Below are 27861 nucleotides of genomic sequence, written 5' to 3'. Positions count from 1 at the left end.
CCAGGCCCAGAGGCCAAGAGAAGAGGGAGGGCTCATAACTCCAACTGTCTGGGCCCAAATCCATCCCTGCCAAGTTGTGTGACCTTAGACAGGCGCTGAACCCCTCTGAGCCTCAGTTTCGTCCTCTGTAAATTGGGGCTGATGAGAACTAACTCCTCTACCTCAAATGTCATGAGGATTCAGGGAGCTAATCCGCGTGAAGCATTCAGGACATACCTGGCGTGTCGGCTGTCATTTTGGCAGAGCCCCCGTGCCACTGCCTGCGTCCCCCGTCCCCACAGAGCACACAGGGGTGGCCAGCGTGGGGGAGGGCAGGCTGCTGAGGTGGACCACATGCCATACGGATACCAGGTCGGGGAGGCCGGGGTGGGCCATGCGGTGGGTGCCGAGTGGGGAATGGACAGCACGTGTCAGAAGTGGGGACACAGACACCATCACAGTGACCCGGTCACCCAGAAGTACCTCGCCGGCCAGCCCCCAACATCAGAGCTGGGAACTCAGCCTCGGGATAGTCGTGGCCTCGGGGCAGATTCCTGTGCCCTAGTGAGCCAGAAATGCCCACTCTGTGGGAAAGAGGCCTGGCCTGGGAGGCGGGAGGCCTGGACGGGGCCGTGTCATCCGGGCACTGGCTCTCATCTCCAGCCCGTCTCTTCCTTCAGTCCCGGAGGGGCCGAGAGCTCTCCTACCCCTGACCCCCTGAGCCTCTCCTAGACACTCTCTCTGCTGGGGTCCCACGGCCCCAGAGTGGTACGCCAGGCCCAGGGAGGGCACACAGGGCCAGCCAGCCAGGGCAAGAGTGCCCAGGACCATCAGGCCAGGCAGAAAGGAAAAGCAGGCCCCAGAGAGCCAGCAACCCGGGAAGGGAAAGAGCAGGGGCTCTGGAACTGCAACAGGGTGGCACGGAGGGGGCACTCTGGGCTGACTGAACTTTCTGCCGCCCCACCAGAGGTTCTCTGGGAACCATGGGGCATCTTTTCTATAGATACTTCATTCTGAAGATGAAACAGGGGGAGGAGAAGGAAGGACGGAGGAAAGGAGAGGAGAGAAAGGGCGGGAGGCAGGGCCACATTCCCACAGCCCTTGAGGAAGAGCTGCATGTGACCCCTGCCATCTCCTCCATTAGACCCCTGGGTCTTAGCCACCATTTACTGAGGGCTTCGTGCCCTGCCCTCCACTGAGTTCCGTGCATACACCAACTCCCGTGGCGGTGGTATTTTCATCCTTGACACAGAAGTCAAATGACCTGCCTGAGCTCACAGGGGCGGCGGGCAGCCAAGCTGAGTCTGGAGCCCAGGCCTCACTTGGCCTTGGCCATCCGTTTCCTCCCCAGCCCCTGAAGAGTAAGTTGTCCCAGTAGGTGCTCAATAAATGATAGATCAAAGGAGGGAAGGAGGGAGAGAGGGAGGATGACAGGAAGAGACGATAAGCCGGGTAGACTCTCAGGCAGCTAGAAAACAAATAAGAAGGTGCTGTTTCCCAGTGTCAGGATGGCACGCTGCCCGGAACGGCTGCCCTACACTCAGGGAGCGCAGGGCCCGCGCTTGCCTCATCTTTTCCAGAAGTATGTGAGCTCAGATACGTCAGCCTTCAGGTATGCAGTGAGGTCTGTGGTGAGAGGCGCGCTCTCTCTCTCTCCTCACTCTCCTTCCTCCTCAAATCTGCCCTTCCCCTGCAGCCACCCCATCCCACCCAGCCCACCAGCCAGCCCAGCCAGCCCCAGCTCCATGGAGGGGGGGTGGGTGGCTGTGAACAGCCCTCTCAGGCAGGCAGGTCTCAGGCCCTGGAACGAGCTGGGTGCGTGGTGCCGGGGGAGGGGCGGAAGCATCACATCATCTAACAGGTTGGTCGGGCTGGGAGGCGTCCCGCCCTCCCGGAGCTAATGAGCACTGTAGGACAGGTGTTTGCTCCTCAGTCCCCAGCCTGCCCTGCCTGCGACCAGAGCCAGCTGCCCGCCACCCCTCAAAGGCTCACTCACACCCCCGTGCCCTCCCGAGTCCCGGGCCCGGGGGCCGCGATGGCCTGCCGCTCCTGCGTCGTTGGCTTCAGCAGCCTTAGCAGCTGTGAGGTGACCCCTGCGGGCGGCCCCCGGCCTGGGACCTCGGGATGGGGCAGCTGTGGAACCCCCGGGCCAGGCTTCAGCTCCCGCAGCCTCACGGGCTGTGGGCCGGCCGGCACCATCCCCAAGGTAACCGTGAACTCCAACCTGCTGGTGCCCCTGGACCTCAAAGTGGACCCAGCCATCCAGCAGCAGAAGAACCAGGAGAAGGAGGAGATGAAGGTCCTCAATGATAAATTTGCCTCCCTGATTGGCAAGGTGAGCAGATGTGGGGAGGGGGGGGTTCCCAAAAACTAAGGACCTTCAGACCTCGGCAGGTGGCTGAGCTCTGTATTTCTGGAGCATCCTGCCCCACCCCTGACCCCAGCCAATGAGGAGCCGGCAGGCTAGGTCTGAGCAGAGAGATGGTGAGGGAAGTCCCTGAGCTATCCTAGCACTGGGGAAAAAGAGGCCCCAGGATGGCTCTAAGGGATGTCTGGATAATGATGTGCTTCATGGCCTGGGGTCACTGACACCAGGGAGGAGCTCTAAGTGCGGCCAGAAGGATACCCTCTCATAGGAACAGCAGATGGAGGCATGCTTGGCCGTCCTACACCAAGGCAGGTGGACAGAGGAGGTAAGTCCCCAAGTCCATGCTTCACACCAGGCCTTGGCCCTGCTCAGCTCCTGGAGACATGCCAGCAGGGCCAAAGGGGCATGTGCGGCCTCCAGAAGGAGGCTTCAGGGTAGGGATGCCGAGGTACCATGTCAGGAGATAAGAATGCAGAGATTGGGTATTGCGAGTCAGAAGCAGACAGGCAGCCAAGCCTTCCCAGCACCCACGTGAGAGAGGGAGTGAGTCCCCAGCACCCAGACTTCCTAGACCCCACTGCCATGGCTGGTGTGCTGGTCCGGGAGCACTCCTGTCCATCTCTGCCTCAGGGCAAGGGCTTCAAGAGCTCTGAGAAAGTCCCGTCCACCTCCCAAGCCCACTCCTCATTCACCTCCTTCAGGAGACCTCTCCCGATCAGCCCTCCCTGGGCTCTGCACCCCCTGCCCTGCCCAGAAACGATGATCACAAAAGTAACAGCTGCATTCACCGCTTACTACAGGCCAGCCGCTGTGCTGGAGGCTTTACAGATATATCTCTACTTCCCTCGACAACCTTATGAACGCAGTCATAATTTTAGGCCCATTTTACAGACGAGGAAAACTCAACGTCTCCCTCCTGCTCAGTAAACCAGAGCCCCATCCTTCTGCCCCTGCCTCCATCTTTCTCTGCACTTGGCCTCCCTGCTTCGGTGCTCCTCTGCACATGGCTAGTGTCCCCCATCAGGTGGGCGTTCGCGGAGAGGGGCAGAGGGAAGAAAGTAACGGGCATGGAACGCCTGCTTGTGCCCAACTCTCTGCGGGACCTTTGCAAATATGTGTCCTTTAGCCCACACAGCCACACTCTCCCCGCGGCTATGTCCCCTGCTGTAAAGATGAGGAGACAGCCGCCCAGAGGTTAAGCCCCTTGACCAAGGTCACATGACCACCTAGTGTACAGTCTGGACTCGGGTTTGTTTCCTGACGCCCCCGCCCCTCCCCCCACAGCTCATGTGCCCAGACCAGCATTCCCGTGCCTACAGCCGGGGTGGCCGTGGTGGGGGGGGATGAGGAGGGAAACGACAGCTGGAGAAGGACAACCATCCACTGAGGTGGCACATTCCCTCCCCCCGGCCCCCGCCTGGCCGGTTGTGCAGAGTCCCGTGCTGCTGGGCCGTGTGCCCTAGGAAAACAGCCTGCTACCCTGGGGAGGCAGGTCCCTGCACAGCCACCTCCTCTCGAAACCCGCTCTAATCCCTTAAAAGGAATGCTTCACGAGCTATGTAATTTGGCTCAGATGGGTGGCTTTTCTCTCTGAATGCCAGGGCTGATATCACCTTATGCCTCTGCCATGGGGACAGGAAAGGTACATAGGCACAGGGAAGGGGCCCAAAGGGTTGGGGTCCTGTGCCCGGGGCCAGGGCGACGCCCTCTAAGGTCTTCAGCAGAACTGGAGCCTCCCAACCCGAGAGCCTTGGCCTTGAGATGGATGTTCTTCAGGGTAGAACGCAAGGAGCCATGGGTGCTAGCCTCTTGGGGACCCTGATCATTGGGGCCAAAAAGCCCCAGCCAGCCCTCCAGCTCCCCAGAGAAGGTCTGTGAGCTCAGTCTGTTAACTCGTGTCCCTTCCCATCTCCTTGCAAAGGCCTCCGGGGCCCAAGGGAAAGCCCCATTTCTGGATTTGAGTCCTGGTGCCACCTCTGACCAGCTGTTCAATCTCGGGCAAATTATTTAACCTCTCTGTTTCTCAGTACACATCTGTGCGGTCGTCTTGTCAGGATCAAATGGGGTAATTTTTGAAGAGCATTTATAAAGCACTTACCATGTGCCAGGTGGGTTCTGTGTGTTAAATTTAAAAATCACATAAATGGGCCCAGCCCAGGGAGCTCTTGAACCCTAGGCAAGAGCCTGAGGGAGGGAGTGGGGAGAGCTTCGTGGGTAACAGCACAGCATAGGGGTAGAAGGAAACATATGGGCCCAGCGGCGAGATGCCATAACCAATGCAGGGGTGGGGGCTCTAGGCAAGGAGCAGGAACGGGCAGAGACCCTCCAGCTTTACATCCCCTCTGGGCCCTCTGATGCACCAAGAGAAATCAGAGAGCACCAAGGAAGAGAAGGAGGAAGAGGATGGGGGGGTGACCCCCCAGGAGTCGGCCGGGGGTCCCTGGAGCAGTGTTATTTCTTCCATTTGCAGGCTCTGTTTCCTTGAGCAAGCTACTCACCCTCTCTGAGCTTCAGATTCCCCTGCCTGCTCTGCTCCTGCTCTGAAAGTGGCCCTGAGCTGTGCCCAGCAGGACGGGGACAGATACAGCCCAGAGAGGAGGAGGGGGAGTGAGCAGAGGCAGCAGGGGGGAGAGGAGGCTGAGGCAGGCAGGGAGAGGCATGCTGACCACCAGCAGAGGCAGCTGGCCAGGCACTCTCACCCTCACATGCAGACAGCAGAGGGGATGGAGACAGGACAAGAGAAAGGGCAGCCAGTAGTACCCCTGAAGGAACCTAAGAGGGGTGGTGAAGTACCTGGAGACAGAACCATGGGCACAATGTCTTCCCCAGGCCTGTGGGGCCTCTGGAAGCCTCTGGAGCCATCAACCTGCCTGCACACAGAAGGGCACGAGCCAGTATTGCCTGGAAGGCAGGGGATGTGACAGCCCCACCTCCCCACCACCACCACCCATGTGGGGAGAAGGACCTCCCAGCCCCAGAGTCACCTCTGTAAGCTCACCCGCTGGGACCGTGAGCTGGGGATCCAAATCCTCCCTCCCCAGAGGCCCTTAGCCGGGAGCCCCAGCTTGGCCTGTTCAGGTTCCTCTACCAACAGGACATGTCTCCCCACCCTGGCTGGGCCTACTGCTCAGCCAGGCAGTGGAGTTGGGTCACAATGAGTTCTGTGCTGCCGGGCTTCAGTGTCTTCATCTGTAAAATGGGATGCAGGTAGACCAGGGCTTTGCTCTCCAAGGCCTCTCCTAGAGCTGCCACCTGCAATCTAAAGCCGGGGGGTGGGGGTCATCCAGAATAGGGAGGAAGGGGAGTAAGAGGTGACTGTTCAGCAGCCTTGACAGGTTAGGGGCAATTAACTGGTTACCTGGCCCTCCCTAGGTCTTTGTGGCAGAAAGGGAAGAGCCTTTGGGCAGGGGAGATTCTGGATGGGGGATGAGTTTCCATCCCCTCCCACCGAGACAACGAGAAACCCCCCCCTCCGGAAGCAGCAGGGAAAAGGACTGCTCCATTTGTCACAACCGAAAGTGGCCTCTGGCTGGCCTGCCTGGTCACATGTACAGCAAGCGTCTCCCAGCAGGCTCAGAGCGAAGCATAGGAAATGGAGGTTAGGCTAAGGGAAGGACTTCCTGGTGTACAGGGGTTTTTGCTGCTGATGGGTGGAGGAAGGAGTCTCACATCTCTGCTCTCACCTCACCCTCAGTGTAAACACAGGGCTCTGGCTTGTCAAAACAGACGGAAGGTGGAGTGAGCAAATAGCGCCCCCACCAGAGATCCCTTCCACACACACACGAGTAGGACCGAAACCTTCTGCGCCTCCGTCCCTCCTGCACCTGTTTGGCTGTGACAACAGCAGACGGCAGGCTCAGGTTGGCTGTAGGCAGAACTTACCAGGACAAATGGGAGCTAAGAAAGGAAATGACGGCACGGCCTACCGGGCCCCATGGCCCAGTAGCCCAGCTGGTGTTATCTAACACAAATGTCACAGGGGACTTCTCAAGGGTATTACGGTCTCTCAGAAAACCCAAGAAGGTGGGCAGGGCAGAAAGAAAGAGGAGGACCCACCCAGCACCCAAATTCAAAAGAAACAGGGAGTCCACGAAGGTCCAGAGTGGGCGGGGGCATCAGACGGGACCGTCTGGGAAGCTTGACCACCAAGTCGCCACGTGATCCTGGACAAGTCGCTTGACCACCCTGGGCCCTCACCTCCTTCTTTATAGGTGACGAGCACAAACCAGCTGATCAAAAGGCTCCTGGCTATGATTCTGGCTCTTTCAGCTATGATTCTGAGAGCTGGTGCCAGCAGTGGTCAGGGGAGCGGCCAGCTACCTGCTTGCGGTCAGAGGGAACGTCACCGGGCTGGTTATCTATCACAGCATCCCCGTGACAACAGCCTGCCTGTCCAGGAGCCAGGCCCCTGCCGTCTCTCCCCGCTGCCCCTGTCGTGGGCACCAAGTTGTAGGGATCCCACGAAGGGACCAGGCGGCTCCCAGTCTGACGGGGAGGGTGGTAGGTCTGGACAAGTAAGGAGCAGATGACCTGAGAACCCCGTAAGGAAAGGAAGGGGGGCGTCTTTTGAGCTGTGAGGCTTCCTGCAGGAGGGGTGCCGGGAGCGCATACAGGAGGGGCAGGGATGGTGGAAGAGGAGGGGCAGAGAAAAGCTGGAGCCCCGAGAGGACAGGCAGCCTGGGGGAAAGCCGGGGGCCCCCTCAGGCTGCGCTGGGCTGGACTGGGTGGAGGGAAGGACAGGATTCAAGAGGGATCCCGACAGCGCACGGTGGCTGGGGTGGGAGCCGCGGGAAGCCCTGCATCAGCGTACAAAGGAGGCGGGATGGAGGCGGTTTGAGAGAGGCCGCTGTGCCCAGAGCCTGCCCAGTCATCACCCTCTTGGCAAAACTGGCCCCAACTAGAGGCAGAAACCATTCCGGGAAAGGCAGGTGGGTCCCAGGGCCCGCAGCGACTCCAGCAGCAGACAGGGGCCGCATGTTGTAGGGGGTAAAAGATCCTAAACCCCAACCGCCTGGATTCCACACCTGGCTCTGCCACTTGCCAATTTTGTGACCTTGGACAAGTTACTTAACCTCTCTGTGAAGTGTGGCGGAAGATAACCGTACCCAGCCCGTCAGGTTGCTAATGAAGCAAAGATGCCAAGCACATAGAACAAGGTTCCAGCATACAGTAGGGGCCGCGGAAACATTAGCTAGTAGGACTGTTCCAAAGCGCCTCCCCGGCTTCCTCTCCCAAATAGCCCCGAGAGGCGGCCAGGGCAGGCCATAGCATCCCCAATTTCTAGCTGGGGAAACTGAGGCTTGGAGAGGCTACAAGTCCAGAGTTGTCGAGAGGATTAGCATTTCAGTACTAACCAGGCCCTCCCCTGCTGAGTTTCCAAGGCAAGATGAGACTAGGCTTGTCAGGTGGGGGGTGGGGGGGGGACGGCAGACGGGCCTCTGACACCCTACGTTCCCTGGGTCTCCCACCCAAGCCCCAGGCGGGCGTGGAGGGCCTCTCACATCATTGGCACATTCAGCCCCTTCCCTCCTCTCTCCGACCCCGCTCCTCCCCTAGGAAATCTTTGCTAATTGGCCCCGCCTCTCTCTGATGCCTCACCTTATCTCTCCATCTTCTGTTGGAACCATCAGTAAGTGGAGATGTGATATGAATGTGCCAATGATGTGAGCGAGCACAGAGCAGATGAGCCACCACTGCGCAGGGAGGCCCCCATGCGGGCAGGCGAGCTGGCCCTGGGTGCCCGCGCACAGCCTGTCTGCACCCGACCCTCACACCGCTGCTCCCCTGTTCTTCCAGGTGCAGGCCCTGGAGAGGCGCAACCAGCTGCTGGAGACCCGCTGGCACTTCCTGCAGGGCCAGGACTCCGCCACCTTCGACCTCGGGCACCTCTATGAGGAGTACCAGGGCCGGCTGCAAGACGAAGTGCGCAAAGTGAGCCAGGAGCGGGCCCAGCTGGAGGCCAACCTGCTGCAGGTGCTGGAGAAAGTCGAGGAGTTTCGAATCAGGTAGGGCGCGCCTTACAGGGGCCGGGGGCAGAGACTGATGGGGTGGAGGGGTGGGGGGCAACCTGCACTCAGACGCAAGGGCCAGGGCACCAAGCCACAAAAAGAGAAGACTTCCTTGAAGAACATTCCCTTCCTAAGAATGACTTACTGAGGACGTACTATATGGCAGCCAGCATTCTAAATATTGGGAGGATATGACAGTGAACCCACAGCAACCTTTCCAAACGGTGGCCATGCAACAGAGTCAGTCTTGCACTGGCTGACAGCTAAGAACCCGGGCACCATCGCAGCCCCCGTCCCCTATCCCTTCCTCTTCTGCCCGTAAATACGCTCGCTCTCACCCACACATCCCACTGGCAATGGGAAGTGGTCACCAGCTAGAGCAACAGATGGGCTCCTGCCTTGGATACGGTTTGGAAATTCGATCTCAGTGGGGGCTGGAAAGGGAAGCAGGTGCAGGCAGGAGGCAGACATGGCGGGGTTTGGTGGAATAAAGAAACAATCCCCTGTAGGTGACACGTGCCTGACCTCAGTGGTCACCTTGCGATCTCAAGAGACGAGGGAGCCCCAGCCCGCGAGACGCTTATGGACCAAAAGGGGCTCCCTCTTTGCCTCCATCCCCTCACTAGGTCCGCGACCACGGGCAAGTGGCTTAACATCCACACCTCATTTCCCCCTGTGTGGAGGGGTGATGGTGATGCTGAACCAGCCTGAGCCTGGTGTGAGAAGGCAGAGGGCTCATCATGGTGCCCGGCAGCCAGACATGCCAAGTCTTCTGTCCCCTAGAAGGCTGAAGTGGCCGTCACATGGTAGTGACCTTGACACAGGTTTGCTGAACCGAACTGGGCAGTCTGGAAAGGCAGACCAGGCGGTTGGGTAACTCAGAGGGGAGGTGACATCTTTGACCAGATAGTGGGCAGGGATTCCAGGACGAGGGAGGCTGAGACAGAGCAGAGAGGTGCCCCTTCCTGTGGTCCGGTCTCCTCTGGAGGAGGGGGTGTGGGGCGGGAGGCTCCTGAACCCCTCCCCTCACCTCCTCCAGCACTTGGCCCAGCCCCAAAGCCTTGCCAACCCAAGGCGAGGCCTGCAGTCTTGGGAGAAGCCAGCCAGGTGGGGCTGGAGCATAGAGCACCCTATCGGGAGTCCAGGGGTCTGGACTGTGGCTCAGCTCTCCCACCACCTCTCTGTGTGACCTCCCGTGCTCAGGCCATATTCAGGGGAGATGCTCACATGGGAAGCTCTCCCCATTCTAGAGGCCTCAATTTCCTCATCTATCAATCTAGATAGAACTTCTGGCCAACGGGCATGATCTGCAGCCCTGGCCAGGGCTCATCCTCATGGTTGAGCCCCTTTGTGCCTAGGGGCCACCTATCCCCAGCCCTGCCCTACCAGTTCCTATGGAAACCCATAGAAACCCTCACTGCCCATTCTGGGCTGTCTGGCTTCAATGTCTGACCATGATGAGGAGAACAGGGTCGGCATACCAGAACCCAAGACTCTATTCACTGATATCTAGCCAGTCTTCGGCCCCCAGAGAATCAGAGAATGGCCGGATGGGGGCCTTGGATCTTCCCTTCATGGGGAAGGAAACACAGCCACAGAGAGGGCAGGGAGTTGTCCTCAGTCACACAGCCATGCACGCTAAGTCCCATGTCTAACCCAGCCAGCCGCAGTACAAGGCCTGCTCCTGTGAGTCCAGCCAGATCACATCCATGGAGGCGCTTTGTAAGTGGAAGTTCTGTACAAACACTACTTGTTGTTTTAATCTGGCTCAGCCTCCTCGTTTGGCCTGCTGCCTGCCTTCCATCTGCTACCTGAGCTTGCTGTTTGGGCTCAGGGCCTCTCTTCCCCTCTCTGGGTAGGGAACCCACCAGGCTTGAGGAAGATGAGTTTGGAGGGCTTCTCCGGATCTGCAGGCCAGAGCCAGGGAAGCTCCAGCCTGGCTGTGCAGAGCCCGGGGGCCCCCAGGAGCCAGGAGATGCCAGGCCAAGCCCTAACAAGGAGGGGTGTGCCCTGCCTCTACAAGGCCGATGAGATCAGCTTCACTTCTGGAAATAAACAAGTTGGGGGGGGGGGGGGGGGCGGGTGCCGGGGTGGGTGTGACAAGCTGAAAAGGGCTGAGAAGGGGTTTGGGAATTGGTGGCTGGCAGACTGGCAGGGGATTGGGAGTGCGGCGGGGGAGATGGCATTTACCCAAGCCTCCATGAGGATGGACACTTCCAAAAGCTTTGATGTAGCCAGGACCCCAAGGATCAGCTAGCTAACTCTTCTATTTATTAAGGATGAAGCAGGGGCCGGGCAAAGCCTCTTGGGAAACCACTTGCCCAAGGCCACACAGCAAGTGACTCAGGGGTACCATGTACAATTGTGCAAGAGGTTCACTGCACAAAAGCATCTGGTTGAGGAGGTGAACTAGGGCTGAAATCCAATGGAGTTGGTGAAGAGGGAGGAGGGAAGCCTATACAAAAGGATGGAAAGGGGAGTGAGGAGTAAGGAGGAGGTTTGACACCTCAGAGAACCCCCACTGGACAGCTCTCCCCACGGTCCTGCCCCCAGGCAGGCAGAACTCTGCTATCCAGATGGGAGGAGAGAGGGAGAGACCCTTGAGCACTGGGCTTATGTGGAGAGGGCCAGTCAATGAGGGGCTTCTCAGCTTGGGACTTCCTCAGCGGTCACCAAATTTCCAGTGGGAAGTCTGGGAAGGAAGTGCAGAGAACCACCCACACTCCCTCTGCAAAGAGGCCTCCCACGGTTTTTGTCTCCAGAAATGCTAGAGGCCAAGGCAGAAGGGTTGGAGGACGGGGCCTGGCGTTAGATAGAGCAGAGCTCCGGTAATAATAATAGCTTTAGCCGGTACCATGCACTTTGTAAACACTCCACGTATTAACTTATATAACCCTCGTGACATCACTGTTATCATGACCGAGGCGCACGCAAGTAGCTTCTTCAAGGTCACATGGCTAGGGAGCGAGGAGCCAGGATCTGAGCCCCAGTAGTGTGGCTCTGGAGCCTGCTTGCACAGGAAAGAGTGTAAGTAAACTTCCCGGGCTTCCCGGGCTCTGCTGGGCCCCAGACTGCAGGCCAGTCTCCCTGGCCCACCCTCCTCCCCACCCCCACGACCTGCATCCTAAGAGCCCCCCTGCCCTGCAGACAGACTCTCAGAAGCCAGGGCAGTGGCTGAGGAGCCGGCGTGTGCTCAGCACACGGAGTTTCAGAGACCCCATGCCCAGCGGGCTCTTGTTGGCTTGGGTCCACTCCCCTGGGTTTCTCAGGGAGGCTGGTGGAAAAGAGGGAGCCGTTCCAGCCAGCTGCTGTGGGCAATGGGTGACGCTGCCTCCGTGAGGTCAGGGACCTGGGAAGGCGGGCGGCTGTAATTAGAGCCGCCAGTGATTCAGGCATTCCCTGGGGAGGAGGGATGAAAACAGGAAGCACAGAATCCCCACATCCACCCATCACCCTCAGCCCCAGGGGCCAAGATTAGAGGCAGGGGTTAAGATCAGTGACCCAGAGATCCCGTCTCCCATCCAGCAACATTCTTATTCCAAACACAAGGTGGGCCTGAGTAAGGAGGAGACAAATCTAAGAAGAGAGAGAACCCACCTGCGTTGAGTTCTGACTCTGCAATATCTGTCATGCATCAGGGGTGGGCTTGGTCCAACCCCCACACGTGCACACACATGCAACTGCACCCCTGATAGACAGGCGAGCCGAGGAAGGAGGGCTTCACCTGCCCAAGGGCACACTGTGTGTCCCTCTGGCTGCAATGTCCACACTCTCCCCTCCAGAGGGACCATGATGGAATGGTGTCCTACCAGTGAGCAAAGCAGACGAGGTGGAGGGAGAGGGTGAGCGGTGAGCGGGCATCTTGGAGCAGACTTGACCGAAAGCACAGCTTGCTGGAAATGGAGATTCTTGGGGGGAGGAGATAGGGAAAAGAGGAGAGAACAAAGGATGAAAGGGTGCTGTGCAATCCAGAGAGGCTTCCTGAAGGAGGCGGATATGAGGAAGAGCTGGGAAGGGGGACAGATGCCACCGGGAGAGGAGTGGCTGATCATCTGGAAGGAGTGCAAGAATGGGGAGCAGATGTGCCTGCCTCCCCGGAGCCTGCACCACGTGTCATGGGCCTAGAAGGGATGTGTCACAGAAGATGAGGGGCTACATCCACCTGAGGCAAGGGCCGCTTTTTTTTCCAATTGGCACAAGGCACCGAATGGGACAGCAGAGGCCCTGAGCCCCACTGAGGAGAGTTCATCGTCCCCCGAGTTCCTGCCACATGCGGCTAAACGGCCTCTCTCTCTCTCTCTTTCTCTCTGCCGCTGCCTCGCCGCCCCCCCCAACCCCATCCCAGGTATGAGGACGAGATCTCCAAGCGCACAGACATGGAGTTCACCTTCGTCCAGCTGAAGAAGGTAGCCTACGCTGCATGTCCCAGGGGCTCCTTCCCCATGGACCCTCCGCCCTTGTCCCCTGAGGATCCCCCAGCAAAGCCCTCAGAGGCTTGAGTCCCGGGACCATAGACAGACACCGATATCTGTCCTCACCCTGCTGCTTCCCCCCCGGCACTGAGCCAGGGCCCCCCTGGAATCCACCCCCAGCTCCCAGGATGGGCACCCCTCTCCCACCCTGGGACGCCGCCCTCCCGCATCACTCACCACTGCTCCCACCCTCAGGACCTGGATGCGGAGTGTCTCCGGCGGACCGAACTGGAGACCAAATTAAAAGGCTTGCAGAGCTTCGTGGAGCTGATGAAAAACATCTACGAGCAGGTGAGGAAAGGGGGCCGGTGTCCCACCGAGCCAAGAGCTCGGGGGAGGGAAGGGTGGCCAGCAACAATTTCCTCAACCCCTTCCTGCACTGCGGTCAATAATCCCACGTGTCCCCACATCACTCATTTCATGGAGCACAGGCAGGTTCCCAAGAGGCCTCTCTCTCAAGGAGAACCTGTTCCTTGGAGTGTGCTGGTGTGCAGAGGGCGTGTGGGGGACTGGTGCATCCAGGCGAGGGTTGGGAAGTGGCCTTAGGGGCAGAGAACCAGGGGGCCTTGACCAGCTGTCCTTATGGAACTGATCTCTTCCCATCGCTGCAGCCTAAATGGCGGGCACCCCCAGGCCCAGGTCTGAGAGGCACGCACTTCCCCCTCCCCTGTTTTGGGCTGAGGCAGAGAAGACCTATAGTCAGGTTCTTTGGTTCCCAGACAACGCTAGCTTCTGCCGGAACAAAAATGACCCAGGAAATGCAGACAGGGGAGCCTCCAGATCCCTTCTGATTTGTCCCGAAGTCCTCAGCTGAGCCTGGGGAGAAAACGGCCCTGCAAGGCCGAGGGCACAGCCAGTACGGTCAGCAGATGGGCCCTGCTGCTGGCCGGGGACGCCGGCCCGGTCCGCGCCACTCTGCCTCCAGGGCATCCTCTGGGACAGATGTTCTCCTCCCCACCTGCCCGGCCCATGAGCCCGGCCCATGACCAGGAATACACCTGGGCATTGCCAGAGGCACACCCACCCACCTTCTTGGTCCGTGCTCCATTTGGATTTAGCAGTTCTTGGACCCCAAATCCTGACTCTTCATTTCCACCCCCCCAATCTTGTGCCTTTGGGCAAATTATTTCTCCTCCCTCTGCCTCAGTTTTTTCATCTGTAAAATGGGCTGAGTCATAACACGGGGCCCATAAGGTTGTGCTGATTATTCAATGCAGTCATCCAGGTAACAAATGGCTATGGCAAGCCTGCCGGGCCCCTAGCACCGATATCACAGCAGTGGGCACGATGGGCAAAGTCCACGCTCTCGGGGGCTACCTGAGAGCTAAGAAGGGACAGGTAATGCACCGGTGAAAGAACATGTGAGCAAGATCGTTTGGGAGGGTGAAAAGTGCCAGGCTGCAGAAAGCCAGATGTGGTAGTGCTGGAGAGGGAGGGGAAGGTCAAGGATGGGAAGGGAGGGGCGGGGTCTCAGCGGAGGTGTGAGTGAGTGAAGGCCCCCGCTGGGGAGGTCCGGCCCAGGGGAGAGCTCAGTGAGTTTCGTGCAGAAGATCTGTGTAAAGCACCAAAGGCACGAGGGGTCTGGTGAGGAAGGGGAGAGGGAGAAGTAGCTATGGCTAGGACGGAGCGGGCAGGGGTTGGCTTACACAGGGAGTTTGGAGCTCATTCTAAGAGCACCGGGCAGCTCCCGGGGGGCACTGGGAGGGGTGGTACAGAGAGGGGAGGGGTCTGGCCTGTGCCGTCACGAGACCACCGTGCACGTGGGGGTGCTCAGTGCGCACGGCAATTGTTAGCGCGAGATGCCTAGTCGGCGTCAGGTTGTAACGTCTGCGTGTCCACGGACTGCCGCAGGCTAAGAAGGCAACACTGACCCTGCGCTCCAAACTCTCCCCACGCCCGTGAGCCTCTAAGCTGGCACTCACAAAAATAGAACGCGAGCCACGTATGTGATTGTTTTTCCAGTAGCCACGTTTAAAAAAAAAAAAGAAGCGGAAAAATTTAATTTTAATAATACGATTCATTCGGCCCCGTATATCCACAATGTGATTATTCAGCATGTAATCGATACAAAAAAGTAAGAGGCTGTTTTACATTCTCTTTCTCATGCAACAGCTCATCTCCGTTCTGACTAGCCACATTTCAAGGGCGGGCTACCACACGTGGCTAGTGGCTACCCCAAGGGGCCAGGCAGGTCTAAGCAAAGGGAGGTGCCAGCCACAGCTGTCTCAGGGGCCAGAGAAGCACAGTGGGACGTGAGTAACCCCAGGAGGGCTGGATGCTCTAGTTTTGACTTTGAGCAGACACCAGATCAGCAAAGCATAGCTACAGGGGCGCCTGAGTGGTTCAGTCGGTTAAGGGTCCGACTTCGGCCCAGGTCATGATCTCACGGTTCATGGGTTCGAGCCCTGCATCGGGGTCTGTGCTGACAGCCCAGAGCCTGGAGCCTGCTTCCGATTATGTGTCTCCCACTCTCTCTGCCCCTCCCCTGCTCACGCTGTCTCTCTCTGTCTCTCAAAAATAAATAAATGCAAAAAAAAAAAAAAAAAAGCGTGGCTATGTAGCCCACCTCTGCATTTCAGAAAACAGGCCTTCCCTCTCCCAACACACACACACATGCACACACACACACACACACAGGCCAGGAAGCCTCAAAAGCGGATGACCAGGCGCTTCTCTGGGCCTCATCTATACACTGCAGCTGCCTGGGCAGCCCTCTGCCCCTCACCTCCCGGGGATCTACTGACAACCCCCTGCAGGCAGGTGCCCCTCCTAAAATGCCGACAAAGAGAACCTGATGGGTCTAAGTTGATTTGGTGCCTGCTTGCCTGCCTTCATAGTGCCCGGGAGGCTGCTCCAGGAATATAGGCTGCTTTGCCTCCGGACATTTCACCCTGGTTTCATCACCTATCACAACAACAGTATGGTTAGCTACTGTTTATTGAGTACCTACTATATCCCAGGCACTGTGCTAAGTGTTTTCCAGGTGTAATCTCATTCACTCCTCATAGCAACCCTATAAAGGTAGGCATGATGATTAAGAGAGCACAAACTTCAGAGCAGCTTGGATTTGAATCCTGGCTCAGTAATTATGTGAGCTCCAGCACGTTCTTTTATCTCTCTCTAGACCCCAATTTCCCTATCTATAAAATGGGAAAATAATAGAGCCTAGCTTACTGGCCTGTTGTGAGGATCTATTTTGTTACTATACGCTAAAGCAGGGGCGCCTGGATGTCTCAGTCGGTTAAGCGCCGACTTCAGCTCAGGTCGTGATCTCGCGGTTTGTGAGTTCGAGCCCCGCATCAGGCTCTATGCTGACAGCTCCGAGCCTGGAGCCTGCTTCGGATTCTGTGTCTCCCTCTCTCTCTGCCCCTCCCCTGCTCACACTCTCTCTCTTTCTCTCTCTCTCTATCAAAAATAAATGAACATTTAAAACTCGCATATATATATATGTATATATATATGTATATATATACATATATATATGCTAAAGCAGTCAGAACAGTATCTCGTATATGGTAAATATTAAATGTTAGCTGGTTTCGGTTCTACAATTACACCCATTTTACAGATGAGAACATGGAGGCTCAGAGAGGTTTTAAAAAACCTGGCCAGGATCGCACAGCTAGCAAGAGGTGGCAGCGTTCAGAGCCCAGTGCCATTAAGCACTCTATTTTACTGAGCGGCAGTCAATTACCCCCGCAGAGTCACCACCTCCCCTGACGCAGGAACCACAAAGAGGGTGGTCACGCACGTGGCAGTCTCCTCTGGCTCTGGCTCAGAAGAGAAGCTCTAAACTGCACACTGGCTCAATTGTTGCCAACTTGGAGGTGCACATGCTCTGTAGGGCCCATCCCGTGGAGGCTGCCTGCACACAGCCTGCATTGTTACGTCCTCTGCAGCCCAGCAGGGCCCAGCGTGTCGGAACAGGTCTACAGATGTTCTGCACCCTCTGTTTCCTACTTCTGTTTACTGAGCTCATGCTTACTCTGCCTCTTTCCAGAAAGGGACTGAGTCTGCGCCATCGGCTCTGTTTGCCGATCCCTTCTCCCTCCCTCCCGACAGTGTGTTCTGACAGTGCCCTGGCCTTTTCCTGGCCCGTGACAAGGGCCAGCTCATGCCTGGGCTAGAGGGCTTTACGTGAAACTTCCTATGCCCACTGACCCCCCCCCCCCCAGCGTGTTGACCAAGGAAGCCCCAAAGCTGCACTCCCAAAACCATCCACAGCCAAGCCCTGGCTGGGATACTGGTTCCAGGTGGGAAATGTCAGCCTCCAGTGGTGACCTGGGAACAGCAGAGGTGGGACATGGGTCTGTAGGGACCATCAAGCTTATTCTGACAAAGGGTTGGGGCTTCCCCCTGCTTTTGCCCAGAGATCTTTGTTAAGTGCATTTGAAGAGCAATGAAAATCCTTCATCAGGAGACTTCAAGGGGCAGCTGGCCACCAGGCTCAGGGTCCTGCCAGCTCCGGGATGGGGACAGGTTGCCCCCAGCGGGCCTTCTGTACACCCACCACTGCCTTAAGCTTCCTTCTGCACGTTCCTTGTCCCCTGGGAGGCCGGCGGGTGAGGCTGGGCAGCCAGCAGACAGGGCAGGGGGGTGCCTTCCTCCTCTGGCCTCCAACCTCTCTGTGCATAAAGACAGACCGAGGCTCAGGAGGGGGCCCGAAGTCAGCAACGAAGTTCAGAATATGGTCACAAGACAAAAACTGAACGTGGATCCGAGCAGGTCTCACCAACTGCCAGTTTTCAGGAAATGCAGGGGGCACAGGAGCGGGTTTAACACCAGCACATGGCACAATCAGTAAAATCCAGACTGTGGGGCTTGCTACAAGGCAAGCAACCCAGTGTTTTCAGTAAGAATAGTGAGGCAACTGGGTGACTCAGTCGGCCAAGTGTCCGACTCTAGGTTTCAGCTCATGATCTCATGGTTCGTGAGTTCGGGCCCCATGCCAGGTTCCATGCTGACAGTGCGGAGCCTGCTCGGGATTCTCTCTTTCTCTGCCCCTCCCCCACTTGCTCTCTCTGTCTCTCTCTCAATAAAAGTAAATAAATAAACTTAAAAATTTTTATTTAAATAAGAAAAATAGCAAAAGAGAGAGAGACAGAGAGGAAGAGAGAAAGTTGGAAGGGTATCTATAGAATAAGAGAGACTTAGAGACATATGGCCCAATTGCACTAGAGGGACCTTCTTTAGATCCTGATTCAAACAAGCAAGCAAGACAGAGAGAGGGAATATATATATCTCAGAAAAATGGGAACAAAATTTGCTGACTGAGGCAAAGGTCAAGGGTGAACTGTGAATGCCAGTAGGAGTAATTGTGCCGTCTGTGCCCCACGCCCTCCCTCCCCCCAAGTGAGCCCCACCCCTGCCTCCCAGGGGGCCCGCCCCCCTCCCTGCCACCTGACTCACTCTGTCTGTACAATGCTGGCCATGGACCCTCGCTCCTCCTTCCCGCACCAGTCCTGCCCAGGCCTGGGTTGTTCCGCACCTCCAGGGGAGGTGGCCCAGGGCCTGAAAGGTGACACCTTGCAGCCCCTTATGAAGACCCCTGTCCCCACCTGCCTCTCTCTATGTACCCCTAAGCATTCAGGCCGGAAGCTGTCAGGCTGCAGCCTGGGGCTAGAAAGATAGACCGGCTTCCGCCCCTGTCCCTTCCCCTCTAGGGGAGCTTAGCAAGAGCAGCAAGGGCTCTTGGAAGGCAGTCTGCACGCATGGCTGTCTCCATAACCTCTCTGTGCCTCATTCTCTTTCCTGTCTGTGATCTGGGTCCTGCCAGCCTGGCGAGGATGAAATGTGAGGTCTGGAAAGCACTTAGCACATAGCCTGGCCCGTAATAAGCCCCCCGAGAGCTGTTACCACTTCCAGGGGTCTCTGAAGATGTGGGCTGGCATTTCCTTTTTTTTTTCTTCCCTGACAAAGTGAGGGAGCAAGGGCAGAGGGAGAGAGAGAATCCCAAGCAGGCTCCACGTTCAGCGTGGAGCCTGACGGTGGGGCTCAGTCCCACAAACCGTGAGATCATGACCTGACCTGAGCCGAAATCAAGAGTCCGACGCTCAACCAACCGCACCGGGCTGGCATTTTCGAAGCAGAGGGAAGGACAGAGAGGAAGAAGAAAGAAGGACCCTAAAAGATGGGGAGAAAATGAAAATATCGAGGCTAAAGTGTGTTGTTGTGGGCAAGCTCCTCAGCCAGATTGGGGGGGGGGGCGGGGGGCAGGTTGTGGCAAGTCTCTGGGGTGACTCTGAAGTCACCTCGGCCTCTGCCCCTGGCAGGGGAGCAAGGAGGACAGTTTGGTCAGCCTCCAGCCCCATTCCCGCCTCTCATCATTCATGGGCTCCCATTCCAATACTTATTCAACAAACAGTGTTCACTTCCAGATGTGGGGGGTGGGGTACAGAGAGGGCAGTGGCTCCCCAGGCCCTTGGGGAGCTCCCATCCAGAGGGGGAGGCCAGGCTGCATTACCACTGAGCCATGACAGACTAGAGGGGCCACAGCCTCCCCACCAGGCATCCCGGGCCTTTGTCCCATCAGCCAGGAGCAAAGTGTCCCACCCTGGGAGAGGTGGGGACACCGAAGAGAAATAGGCTTTCAGGATGAGCCTCTGGAGCCAGGAGTCCCTCACTGCCCTGTCCCCTCTACCCAGAGAGGGAGGCAACACTGGGTGAGTAGGGGCAGCAAGCTGCTTCCCAAGAGTCGGAGCTGAGGGCAAGTGGCCGAGAGGCACCCATCACTGGGTCATCCCTCCGGGAGGCACAGAGCGTCACTCTCCACTCACCCTGGGGACTCAGGGACCACGGGGATCTATGGCTAGCTGCGGGTGTGGTCCACCTCCACCAGCCCTGAGCCCCCGCGTCTGTGCCCGGCCAGGAGCTGAAGGACCTGACAGCCCAAGTGAAGGACGTGTCGGTGACCGTGGGCATGGACAGCCGCTGCCACATTGACCTGAGCGGCATCGTGGAGGAGGTGAAGGTCCAGTATGATGCCATCGCGGCCCGCAGCCTGGAGGAAGCCGAGGCGTACTCCCGGAGACAGGTGCGGGGCTGACTGAGCCAGGCGGGGAGGGGCTGAAGTCACCGGCAGCTCTGTGCGCTGACAGTCTGTGAGAGGGACGTGGGGAGCACAGGGACGGCGTGGGGAGCACAGGGGCGGCACAGCCAGTTCACGGGCAGGTGTGGACAATGTGAGAACCCAGCACTCCAGCACTGCCGGCCGAGAGCTGATGCGCTGGGGGACAGGTCACAGTCGATGGCCTCCAGAAGCCACCCAGTAACATCAGGCCAGGGGTGGGTCCAGCCAGAGTCAGGCGTGGAGGGGGTAGGAGGGCGAGGCTGGCCTGGGAGTGGTGGCTGCAGAGGAAGTGGAGCTGGGGAGGGGGGCGCTGGTAAGAGAGAAAGGGAACAGCAAGGGGCAAGGGCAAGGGCACAGGGAGGGATGCAGTGAGCTGCCCCTCACTGCCACCTCCTCCGCACCCTCCAGCTGGAGGAGCGAGCCGCCTGCTCAGCTGAGTTTGGGAACAGCCTCCAGAGCAGCCGCGGCGAGATCGCTGACCTCAACGTGCGCATCCAGAAGCTTCGATCCCAGATCCTCTCCACCAAGAGCCATGTGAGTATCTTGAGGCCCCTCCTGGGGGTGAGGCAGGGAGGAGTGCAGGGGCACACACTCTCTCACCCTCACGCACGGACACACGCAGACACATGCTCACATGCTGAGGGCATGCAAAGCACTGGGCAGGTCACTTAGCAGCTCTGTGCCTCAGTTTCCTTACCTGTCCTAAGATGGCTGTGAGGATCACATGAGCATTGCATGTAAAGGTGCTCTGTAAACTGGCCAGCGCCGTGGGTACGGTGCAGAGCACCAGCACAAATACCCAGAACCCACCTCCTCCCTCCCAGGCCTCTGGCCAATGATACAGAGAAGAGAGCAGACGCCCGAGCCCAGCGTCCAGCCAGGACAAGCCTTAGAGCAAGTGCTGCCCTCTCAGGACAGCTGAGACCGGCTCCCGGGGTGGGGGGTGGGGGCTGCAGAACTTCCCTCTCTCGTGGCCTCCGGAAAGGGTCTCCTTAGGTCTAACTGGACTCCCTCTTGCCTCAGGGCAACCCGGCACCACACCCAAGAATAAACCGCCACAAAGCCCTCCCTGCTGTGCATACCCCCCCCTTGGACAGAGGTGGGCTCCCGGCCCACTCTCTCCTCCCGCCCAGTGCTCGCTAACCCCTTCCCTCTCTCGTCCTGGCTGCAGTGCCTGAAACTGGAGGAGAACATCAAGGCGGCCGAGGAGCAGGGGGAGCTGGCCTTCCAGGATGCCAAAGCCAAACTGGCTGAGCTGGAGGCCGCCCTGCACCAGGCCAAGAAGGACATGGCCCGGCAGCTGCGGGAGTACCAGGAGCTCATGAACACCAAGCTGGCCCTGGACATCGAGATCGCCACCTACCGCAAGCTGGTGGAGGGCGAAGAGTGCAGGTGAGGGCTGGGGCTGGCGGGGTGGGGCTGCAGAACGGACTGGACACGGGTCCCACGCAAAGCCAGCCTCCCTTTCCAGCAGGATACGTGAGCTGGGAAGACCTGGGGTCGTGTCCTGGCTCAGCCACTTACAAACTGGGACCTTGGCCCATTCGTTAAATCCTGTTTCCTTATCTGGAAAAGGAACTGACCGTAACACAGCCTACGGTGGGGAGGATTGATACGATTCTGCATGCAAATGTCTGTCGTAATTAAGTGCTCAGTAAATGTTAGATACTTAGGCAGGGGAGAGGAAACAGAGGCCCAGAGAGGACAAACTGGCTAGCCAGGGTCACACAGCAGGCCAGCCCAGGACTGCGAATAACAGCCCAAGAACTGCCCTCCACCTGCCACTCCCCAGGGCCCCAGGCCCAGGGGGGCTTAAGCCACAGGCCCCCTTCACATCCTACCATTTCCCTCCTCCCCCAGGATGGACTTGCCTTCTACCGCCATGGTCAGCGTTGTGCAGTCCAGATCCAGAACCGGTGAGTCCACTTGCCCTAGGAACCCCTGGTGGGGAAGGGGACACAGTGGGGGGGAGTCATGACCTTGAAGGCATCATTTTAAGTGGCTCCCAAACCTCCAGCCCCTTCCCTGCCCCACCCCTTATGTTCCCTGTAGCTGCCTCCAAGTCTGGCCTTTCAAGAGCCCCTTCCCGGATAAAGAAGAACAGAAAAGGCCCTGTGATCCAAATCACCGAAATGTCTGAGAAGTTCCTCTCGCAGGAGTCAGAGGCCTCAGAGTAAGGCAGCTGGACCCCAGGAGCCCAAGTCACCCCCCTGCAGCAGGAGGGACTTAAGCTAGACTCAAGAAAGCAGCTTGGAGCCTCTAGGTTGGGAGGGGAGGCAAACCTGACTCTGAACGAGACGGAGAAGGGTTCACAGCAGGGCCCGCTTTTTTGTGGGTTGCCTGGGGTGGCACAGGACTGTCGCCGGCTCTTGGGAATCACTCCACTCCATCTCGGTATTCCAGTCCCACCCTTCCAACCTCCTGGCCGGAGGTTTTCCCAACTGGGTAAACTGGTATCAGGGGTCAGTTTTATCACCACATCCTTGCTCTCCTGAGGCTCCTCCCCAAACAGAGGGCTCTAACCGAGGAATCTTTGACCCTTTCGCCCAACCCTTGCCCTAAACTCGCATCTCAAGCCTTGCCTTGCCTCTGCCCCAGGACTGAGGCGGGTGCCCTCGCTCACCCAGCCCCAGCCAGCCATGAATCAGGGGCTGGTGAGGACTGTTTGGGCACCCTCCCCACATCTGGCGTTCCTGGGTGCTGAGCACCCCCGGGCCCCCCAGAGACCTGACAGTATTAGGGAGTGAAAGGAGGAAGTTCCCCAGGTGTGTGGGCCCTGAGCCCGGGGGTCAGCCCAGACACCTGTGCCTCTTCCCTCCTCCTGTGGGTCCAGTCAGAACTGGACAGGCTGCCCAGCCAGCTCCCGGCTCCTTCTCCAGAAGCTATTCTTGCCATGATAAACCCCCCGCGAGAGGGAAGTCCGATGGCAGCCTGGGACCAAGCAGGAGAATGTGGCCCTCCCCTCTCCTCCCTGCCATCCTGCGGTTCACCACCCTGCCCAGGATCCAAGCTCTCTGCACCCCCATCTCCCGCCTAGGTGTTTCCAAGCCTGGAACTTGGCCCTGGTGTGCCAGGCCCTGGAGACCCCTAGGCCCACCCCTATCATGAAACCCTGGGCCATTTCCCATGAATCCCACCTCTCGGGGTCTCTGTTCTCTCCATCAGGCCGATCAGATTGACCCTTCCCTCCTTTGTATCACTGAGGGGCCCAGGAACACCCCCGCACCTGTGGGGTGAGAGCCCCCTCCTCCCACCACGCCCACTCCCCTGCCTACAGTGGGGCCATGAAGAAGGCACAGTCCAGGCAGGTCTGGGAGCTTCTGAGCCCTTCAGATTGGGCGGGGGAGCCCCAGTGACAACCAAAAGGAATTCCGCGTCCAAAGAGAAGATCAGGGCTGGGAGGAGCGTTCTCTTTCCTCATCTTGGCTCTCACCTCTGGGGCTCACAGGGGGATCCTGGCAGCTCCAGCCCCCTGGGTCCACAAGCCACCCTCTGTCCTTCCCTCCCTTCTCCCTACCTGCCCTTGCCTCTCTCCACTGCTAGCCTCAGTCTTCCTTTCCTTCATCTCAATTTCCAGGACATGGTCCCCCAAGGCCCCTGCGAGGCCTCAAGGTCCTCCAGCCTGTGGGGGGCGCTGAAGGGCCACTGACTCTCAGGCTGGAGGAAACTCAGACATAGACTCATCCCTGAAGTCCCCAAAGGGTGCTGATTGCTGCTCTTTCTCTGCCTATTTATTGGTTTCCAAGGGAGCAAGTCTTCAGTGGGGATGCAAGGTATATAAAGTATATATATTATTTTTCATAACTTATGTGGCTTTTAACTTATTGCTTCCCTTCCTGTTTCTGCATAGTCAGTGCTATATTTACTATCTGGATAAACAACACATATCCCAGCCACCCCAGCTGGCTGGCAGACTATCTCGGGGCAGTGCCCCCTTCTCCCTCCAGGGGATGAATAAAATGCTGAGATTTGTCCGTGGAAAAAGCTGTGTGTCTGTTTTGATCTGTCCTCTCAGGATTGGCCAGTCACTCACTGATCACACAGGTTGACCACAGGACTTTGGGGATCCTCCAATTATGGGGAAAGGGGTCCAGGGACTTATACCTTCAGACCAATGCAAACTTGGACACAAAAAGGTCTCCTGCCCCACCACCCTATAATGAGACTTGCCCAGTGTCAACCTACGTTCCCGACACCTCCTGAGGTATCTAGGCACCACGTGGCCGCCTCAGCCAGCACAGACAATGGGGGATTCCCCCCAAGCTCTTCACCGCGACCGTGGGGGTTGGCACAGCCCAGAATATATTCTGATGGGTACAGGCCTAATCCTGTCAATTCAAATTTTAGATCAACAAACAAGGATTCAAGGACCTTCTCCAAGCCCAGCCCTGCATTAAGGCACCCACAATTGTTCCCCACCCCTCCGTCTCAGGAAGCTCACAGTCAAGTCGAAAGATAAGCTATCTACCTAAGAGAGCCAGCCCGAACTTCCTAACCAAGTGAGAAGTCCAGGGAACCAGAGAATCAACACAGGCTTCTTGGAGGAAGAGGGGCTTTAAGTGAGCACGAAGGAGCTAGCTAGACAGAAGGAAGAGCAGGTGTCTCAATGACAGGAAGCTTGAGAGCAAAGAAGGGACTTTGAAGCGTTCGTGTCCTGGCTCACCCACTCACTGAGACCCCAGACAAACGGAGCTTCATTTTCCTCATCTGTGAAATGGAGCATAGACCTCCCCTACTCACCAGATAGGGTGTTTGAGGATTTGACAAGATAGCTGTGCTCTTTCCTATCAGGAATACCACATCCTTCATTTCCAGCACTCTGAACTATAACAGGATTGTGAGAAATGTCACTATTATTATAGCACGTGTTGTGGATTAAGCCCACTAGTTCGAATACCAAATAACAGGCAAAAAATGGGCCTCGGGCTGGCCCTCTTGGGGCACAGTACAGCCAGTCCCCCGGACTGGAAGTTCTGAGACTTCTATTCAGGGTTGATCCATTCTTCCGAGGTTGATCCATTCTTCTGAGCAGAGCCCTCGAAATTCAGCAGAAACTGCTGGATAATCCACATTCCCATCTAGGAGAGGTCTAGAACTGAGACTAACTCACTCCTTACTCTATTCTATTACTTTCTGGATTATGACTTTCTAAATACTAATTTGAATGTCTGGATCTGAATATGAATTTCAGAGCCAAAAATTATACACACACTTGTTATTTCCTTCCTTCTGCTTTCTTTGAATTTATTATTTTTTTTAAGCCATCTCTGTGCCCAACTTGGGTCTCGAATTCACGACCCTGAGATCAAGAGTCGTATGCTCTACCAACTGAGCCAGCCAGGTGCCCCTGAATTTATTATTTTTACCATTTTCAACTTCTTGAGTTGAATGTTTTAGTTTTCCACCTTTCTTCTTTTTCAATATAAGATTCTTTGAAGACCATAAGTTTGCTTTTAAGAACCATTTTGACTGTTTCCTATTTTCCCATGTAGCATTTTTATCAGCATTTCATTAAAAAAAACTTTACTCTTTAACTCATAAGTTATCTAAAAATTTCCCCACACCTGGGTCACTCATCCCCAGACATTTATTGAGCGCATACTTAGTCTGTGCCTAGACCTACATGGATGCTGAGGGAGACATTAGATTCACCCAACACTTATCCCTAACTATCTGCTTTAGCCATGTTTCACTTGCCTGCTTTGGTGCCTTTTATCCAGAAGACTCTCAACTCCTTGGGGGTGAGGATGGCATCTTATCACATCCCCAGGGCCTTGCACGGTGCCTGGCATGGGAGGTTTTCACTAAAAAGTGAAATTGATGACAGAATGAATGAACAGTGTACCTTCCCAACTGAGGCCTCCTGGCCTAAATGAGCCATGCAAGTGAGGGTGCGGCTCCTTGACCTTTGTATCTCCAGTGCTAATGCAATGCTTGGCACATTGAAGGAGCACAGTTAGTGCAGGGAGGGAGGGAAGGAAAAGAAGGAGGGAGGGAAGGAAAAGAAGGAGGGAGGAAAGGAAGGGAGGGAGAGAGGAGGGAGAAAGAAAGAAAGAAAGAAAGAAAGAAAGAAAGAAAGAAAGAGGAAATAAAGAAAGAAAGAAAAGGAAAGAAGAAAGAGAACAAAATAAGAAAGGAAGAGAAAGAAGGAAAGAAAGAAAGAAAGAAAGAAAGAAAAGAAAGAAAGAAAGAAAGAAAGAAAGAAAGAAAAGGAAAGGAAAGAAGAAAGAGAACAAAATAAGAAAGGAAGAGAAAGAAGGAAAGAAAGAAAGAAAAGAAAGAAAGAAAGAAAGAAAGAAAGAAAGAAAGAAAGAAAAGGAAAGAAGAGAACAAAATAAGAAAGGAAGAAAAAGAAAGAAAGAAAGAAAGAAAAGAAGGAAGAAAGAAAGAAAGAAAGAAAGAAAAAGAATTAAGTGCCGCTTTCCTAAAGGTGCATGGGAGAAGAATGAGACACAAACAAGTCAGCTGCAAGAGAAAGGGAGCAGAGGACGACAGTTTGGAAGGACGGTCACCGCGAGCAACTCCTCATTCTCATATTTATTGGGAAAATCATATAAATCACCAATAGACATCACTATTCATTATATTGTTTAAAGAGTGTTCTCGGGAGGAAAACAGAACTTGTTGAAGCATGTAGCGGGAGTAATCTATGGTTGAGCAAGCACAAAGAATCTGATTAGACCCATAACAGGTGGTCATGTTCTCTGAGAAAGTGGAGAAGTACGAAGAAACAGGCGGTGTTCCACCCTGAGCAGGCCAGGCGTTCCCAGCTGCTTGGCTTCAGCAACGTAAATCAACCGCCTCCCTGGAGAGACATTTCAATAGATGTTCTTCTTAGAGCTATCTTGTGTATTGTATAGTTCTAGTTAATGTTTTCCTCCAGTATTATGTCTGAGGGGCCATTACAAGGAAGGAAGAGGAAGGAAAGGAAAGGAAAGAAAGAAAGAAAGAAAGAAAGAAAGAAAGAAAGAAAGAGAAAGAAAGAAAAGAAAGAGGAAGAAAGAAAGAAAGAAAGAAAGAAAGAAAGAAAGAAAAGGAGGAAAGAAAAAAGAGAAAGGAAGGAAGGAAGAAAGGGGAGGAGGAAAGAAAGAAAGAGAAAGAAAGGAAGGAAGGAAGAAAGGGGAGGAGGAAAGAAAGAAAGAGAAAGAAAGGAAGGAAGGAAGAAGAAAGAAAGAAAAGAAAAGAAAGAGAAAGGAAGAAAGAAAGAAAAGAAGAAAGAGAGGGAAGAAAGAAAGAAGGAAAGGAACAAAGAAAGAAAGGGAAGGAGGAAAGAAAAAAAGAGAAAGAAAGGAAGGAAGAAAGGGAAGGAGGAAAGAAAGAAAGAAAGAAAGAAAGAAAGAAAGAGCAAGCAAGCAGGAAAGAAAGAAAATTATTCTTACCTGCTGCACCTTTCTTACTCCCCCTCCCTGAGCAAGCTCCCTCCTTCCTCCTCCTTCCCACTCCCGCCCTCTAGAGGGATTCACTGAACACTTGGCCAAGGATGGACCCCTGCTCTGAGTAAAACAAAACCAAGCCCCTGCTTGGGTTGGGCTCTTTCTTCTCCTTGATCTCTGGTCCTCCTAACTACCTGTGAGACGGACAGGACAGGTATCGTTAGCTGAGGCCCAGAGAGGCCAATCACTATAACTTTGGTCGTCCAGCAAGTGAAAAAAAAGCATTATGGTTTCATGGAACCATTTTTTACCTGCAGACTGTGTGCCATAAGGGCATGAAAAATGACCAACCCCAGGAGTTGGTGAAATGGAGACTAAAGACCCCTACCTTCAGGGGCGCCTGGGTGGCTCAGTCGGTTGGGCGGCCGACTTCGGCTCAGGTCATGATCTCGCGGTCCGTGAGTTCGAGCCCCGCATCAGGCTCTGTGCTGAGAGCTCAGAGCCTGGAGCTTGTTTCGGATTCTGTGTCTCCCTCTCTGTCTGACCCTCCCCCGTTCATGCTCTGTCTCTCTCTGTCTCAAAAATAAATAAA

At 56.1% G+C, this 27861-nt stretch overlaps 1 protein-coding gene across 3 annotated transcripts; it reads left to right on the top strand.

Moving 5' to 3' along the window:
* The first annotated feature begins 1298 nt into the window (after positions 1 to 1298).
* Positions 1299 to 27662, top strand: KRT80 (keratin 80). 3 transcript variants are annotated; one of them, XM_060657533.3, is made up of 9 exons: positions 1299 to 2314; positions 8144 to 8352; positions 12701 to 12761; positions 13023 to 13118; positions 19696 to 19860; positions 20305 to 20430; positions 21068 to 21288; positions 21757 to 21812; positions 27587 to 27662. In XM_060657533.3, the coding sequence occupies exons 1-9, from the start codon at positions 1880 to 1882 to the stop codon at positions 27598 to 27600; spliced, it is 1383 nt and encodes a 460-aa protein (XP_060513516.3). In that variant the 5' UTR covers positions 1299 to 1879; the 3' UTR covers positions 27601 to 27662. The 3 variants fall into 3 exon arrangements, with proteins under 3 accessions (XP_060513516.3, XP_060513514.3, XP_060513515.3); XM_060657531.3 differs by lacking the exon at positions 27587 to 27662 and adding an exon at positions 21949 to 24031 and having other exon boundaries at positions 1459 to 2314; XM_060657532.3 differs by lacking the exon at positions 27587 to 27662 and adding an exon at positions 21914 to 22065 and having other exon boundaries at positions 1459 to 2314.
* Positions 27663 to 27861: the final 199 nt, after the last annotated feature.

The sequence above is a fragment of the Panthera onca genome, chromosome B4 (genome assembly GCF_046562875.1).
Source record: "Panthera onca isolate mPanOnc1 chromosome B4, mPanOnc1 haplotype 2, whole genome shotgun sequence".
NCBI lineage: Eukaryota > Metazoa > Chordata > Mammalia > Carnivora > Felidae > Panthera > Panthera onca.
This window is presented reverse-complemented; position numbering and strand designations above follow the sequence as displayed.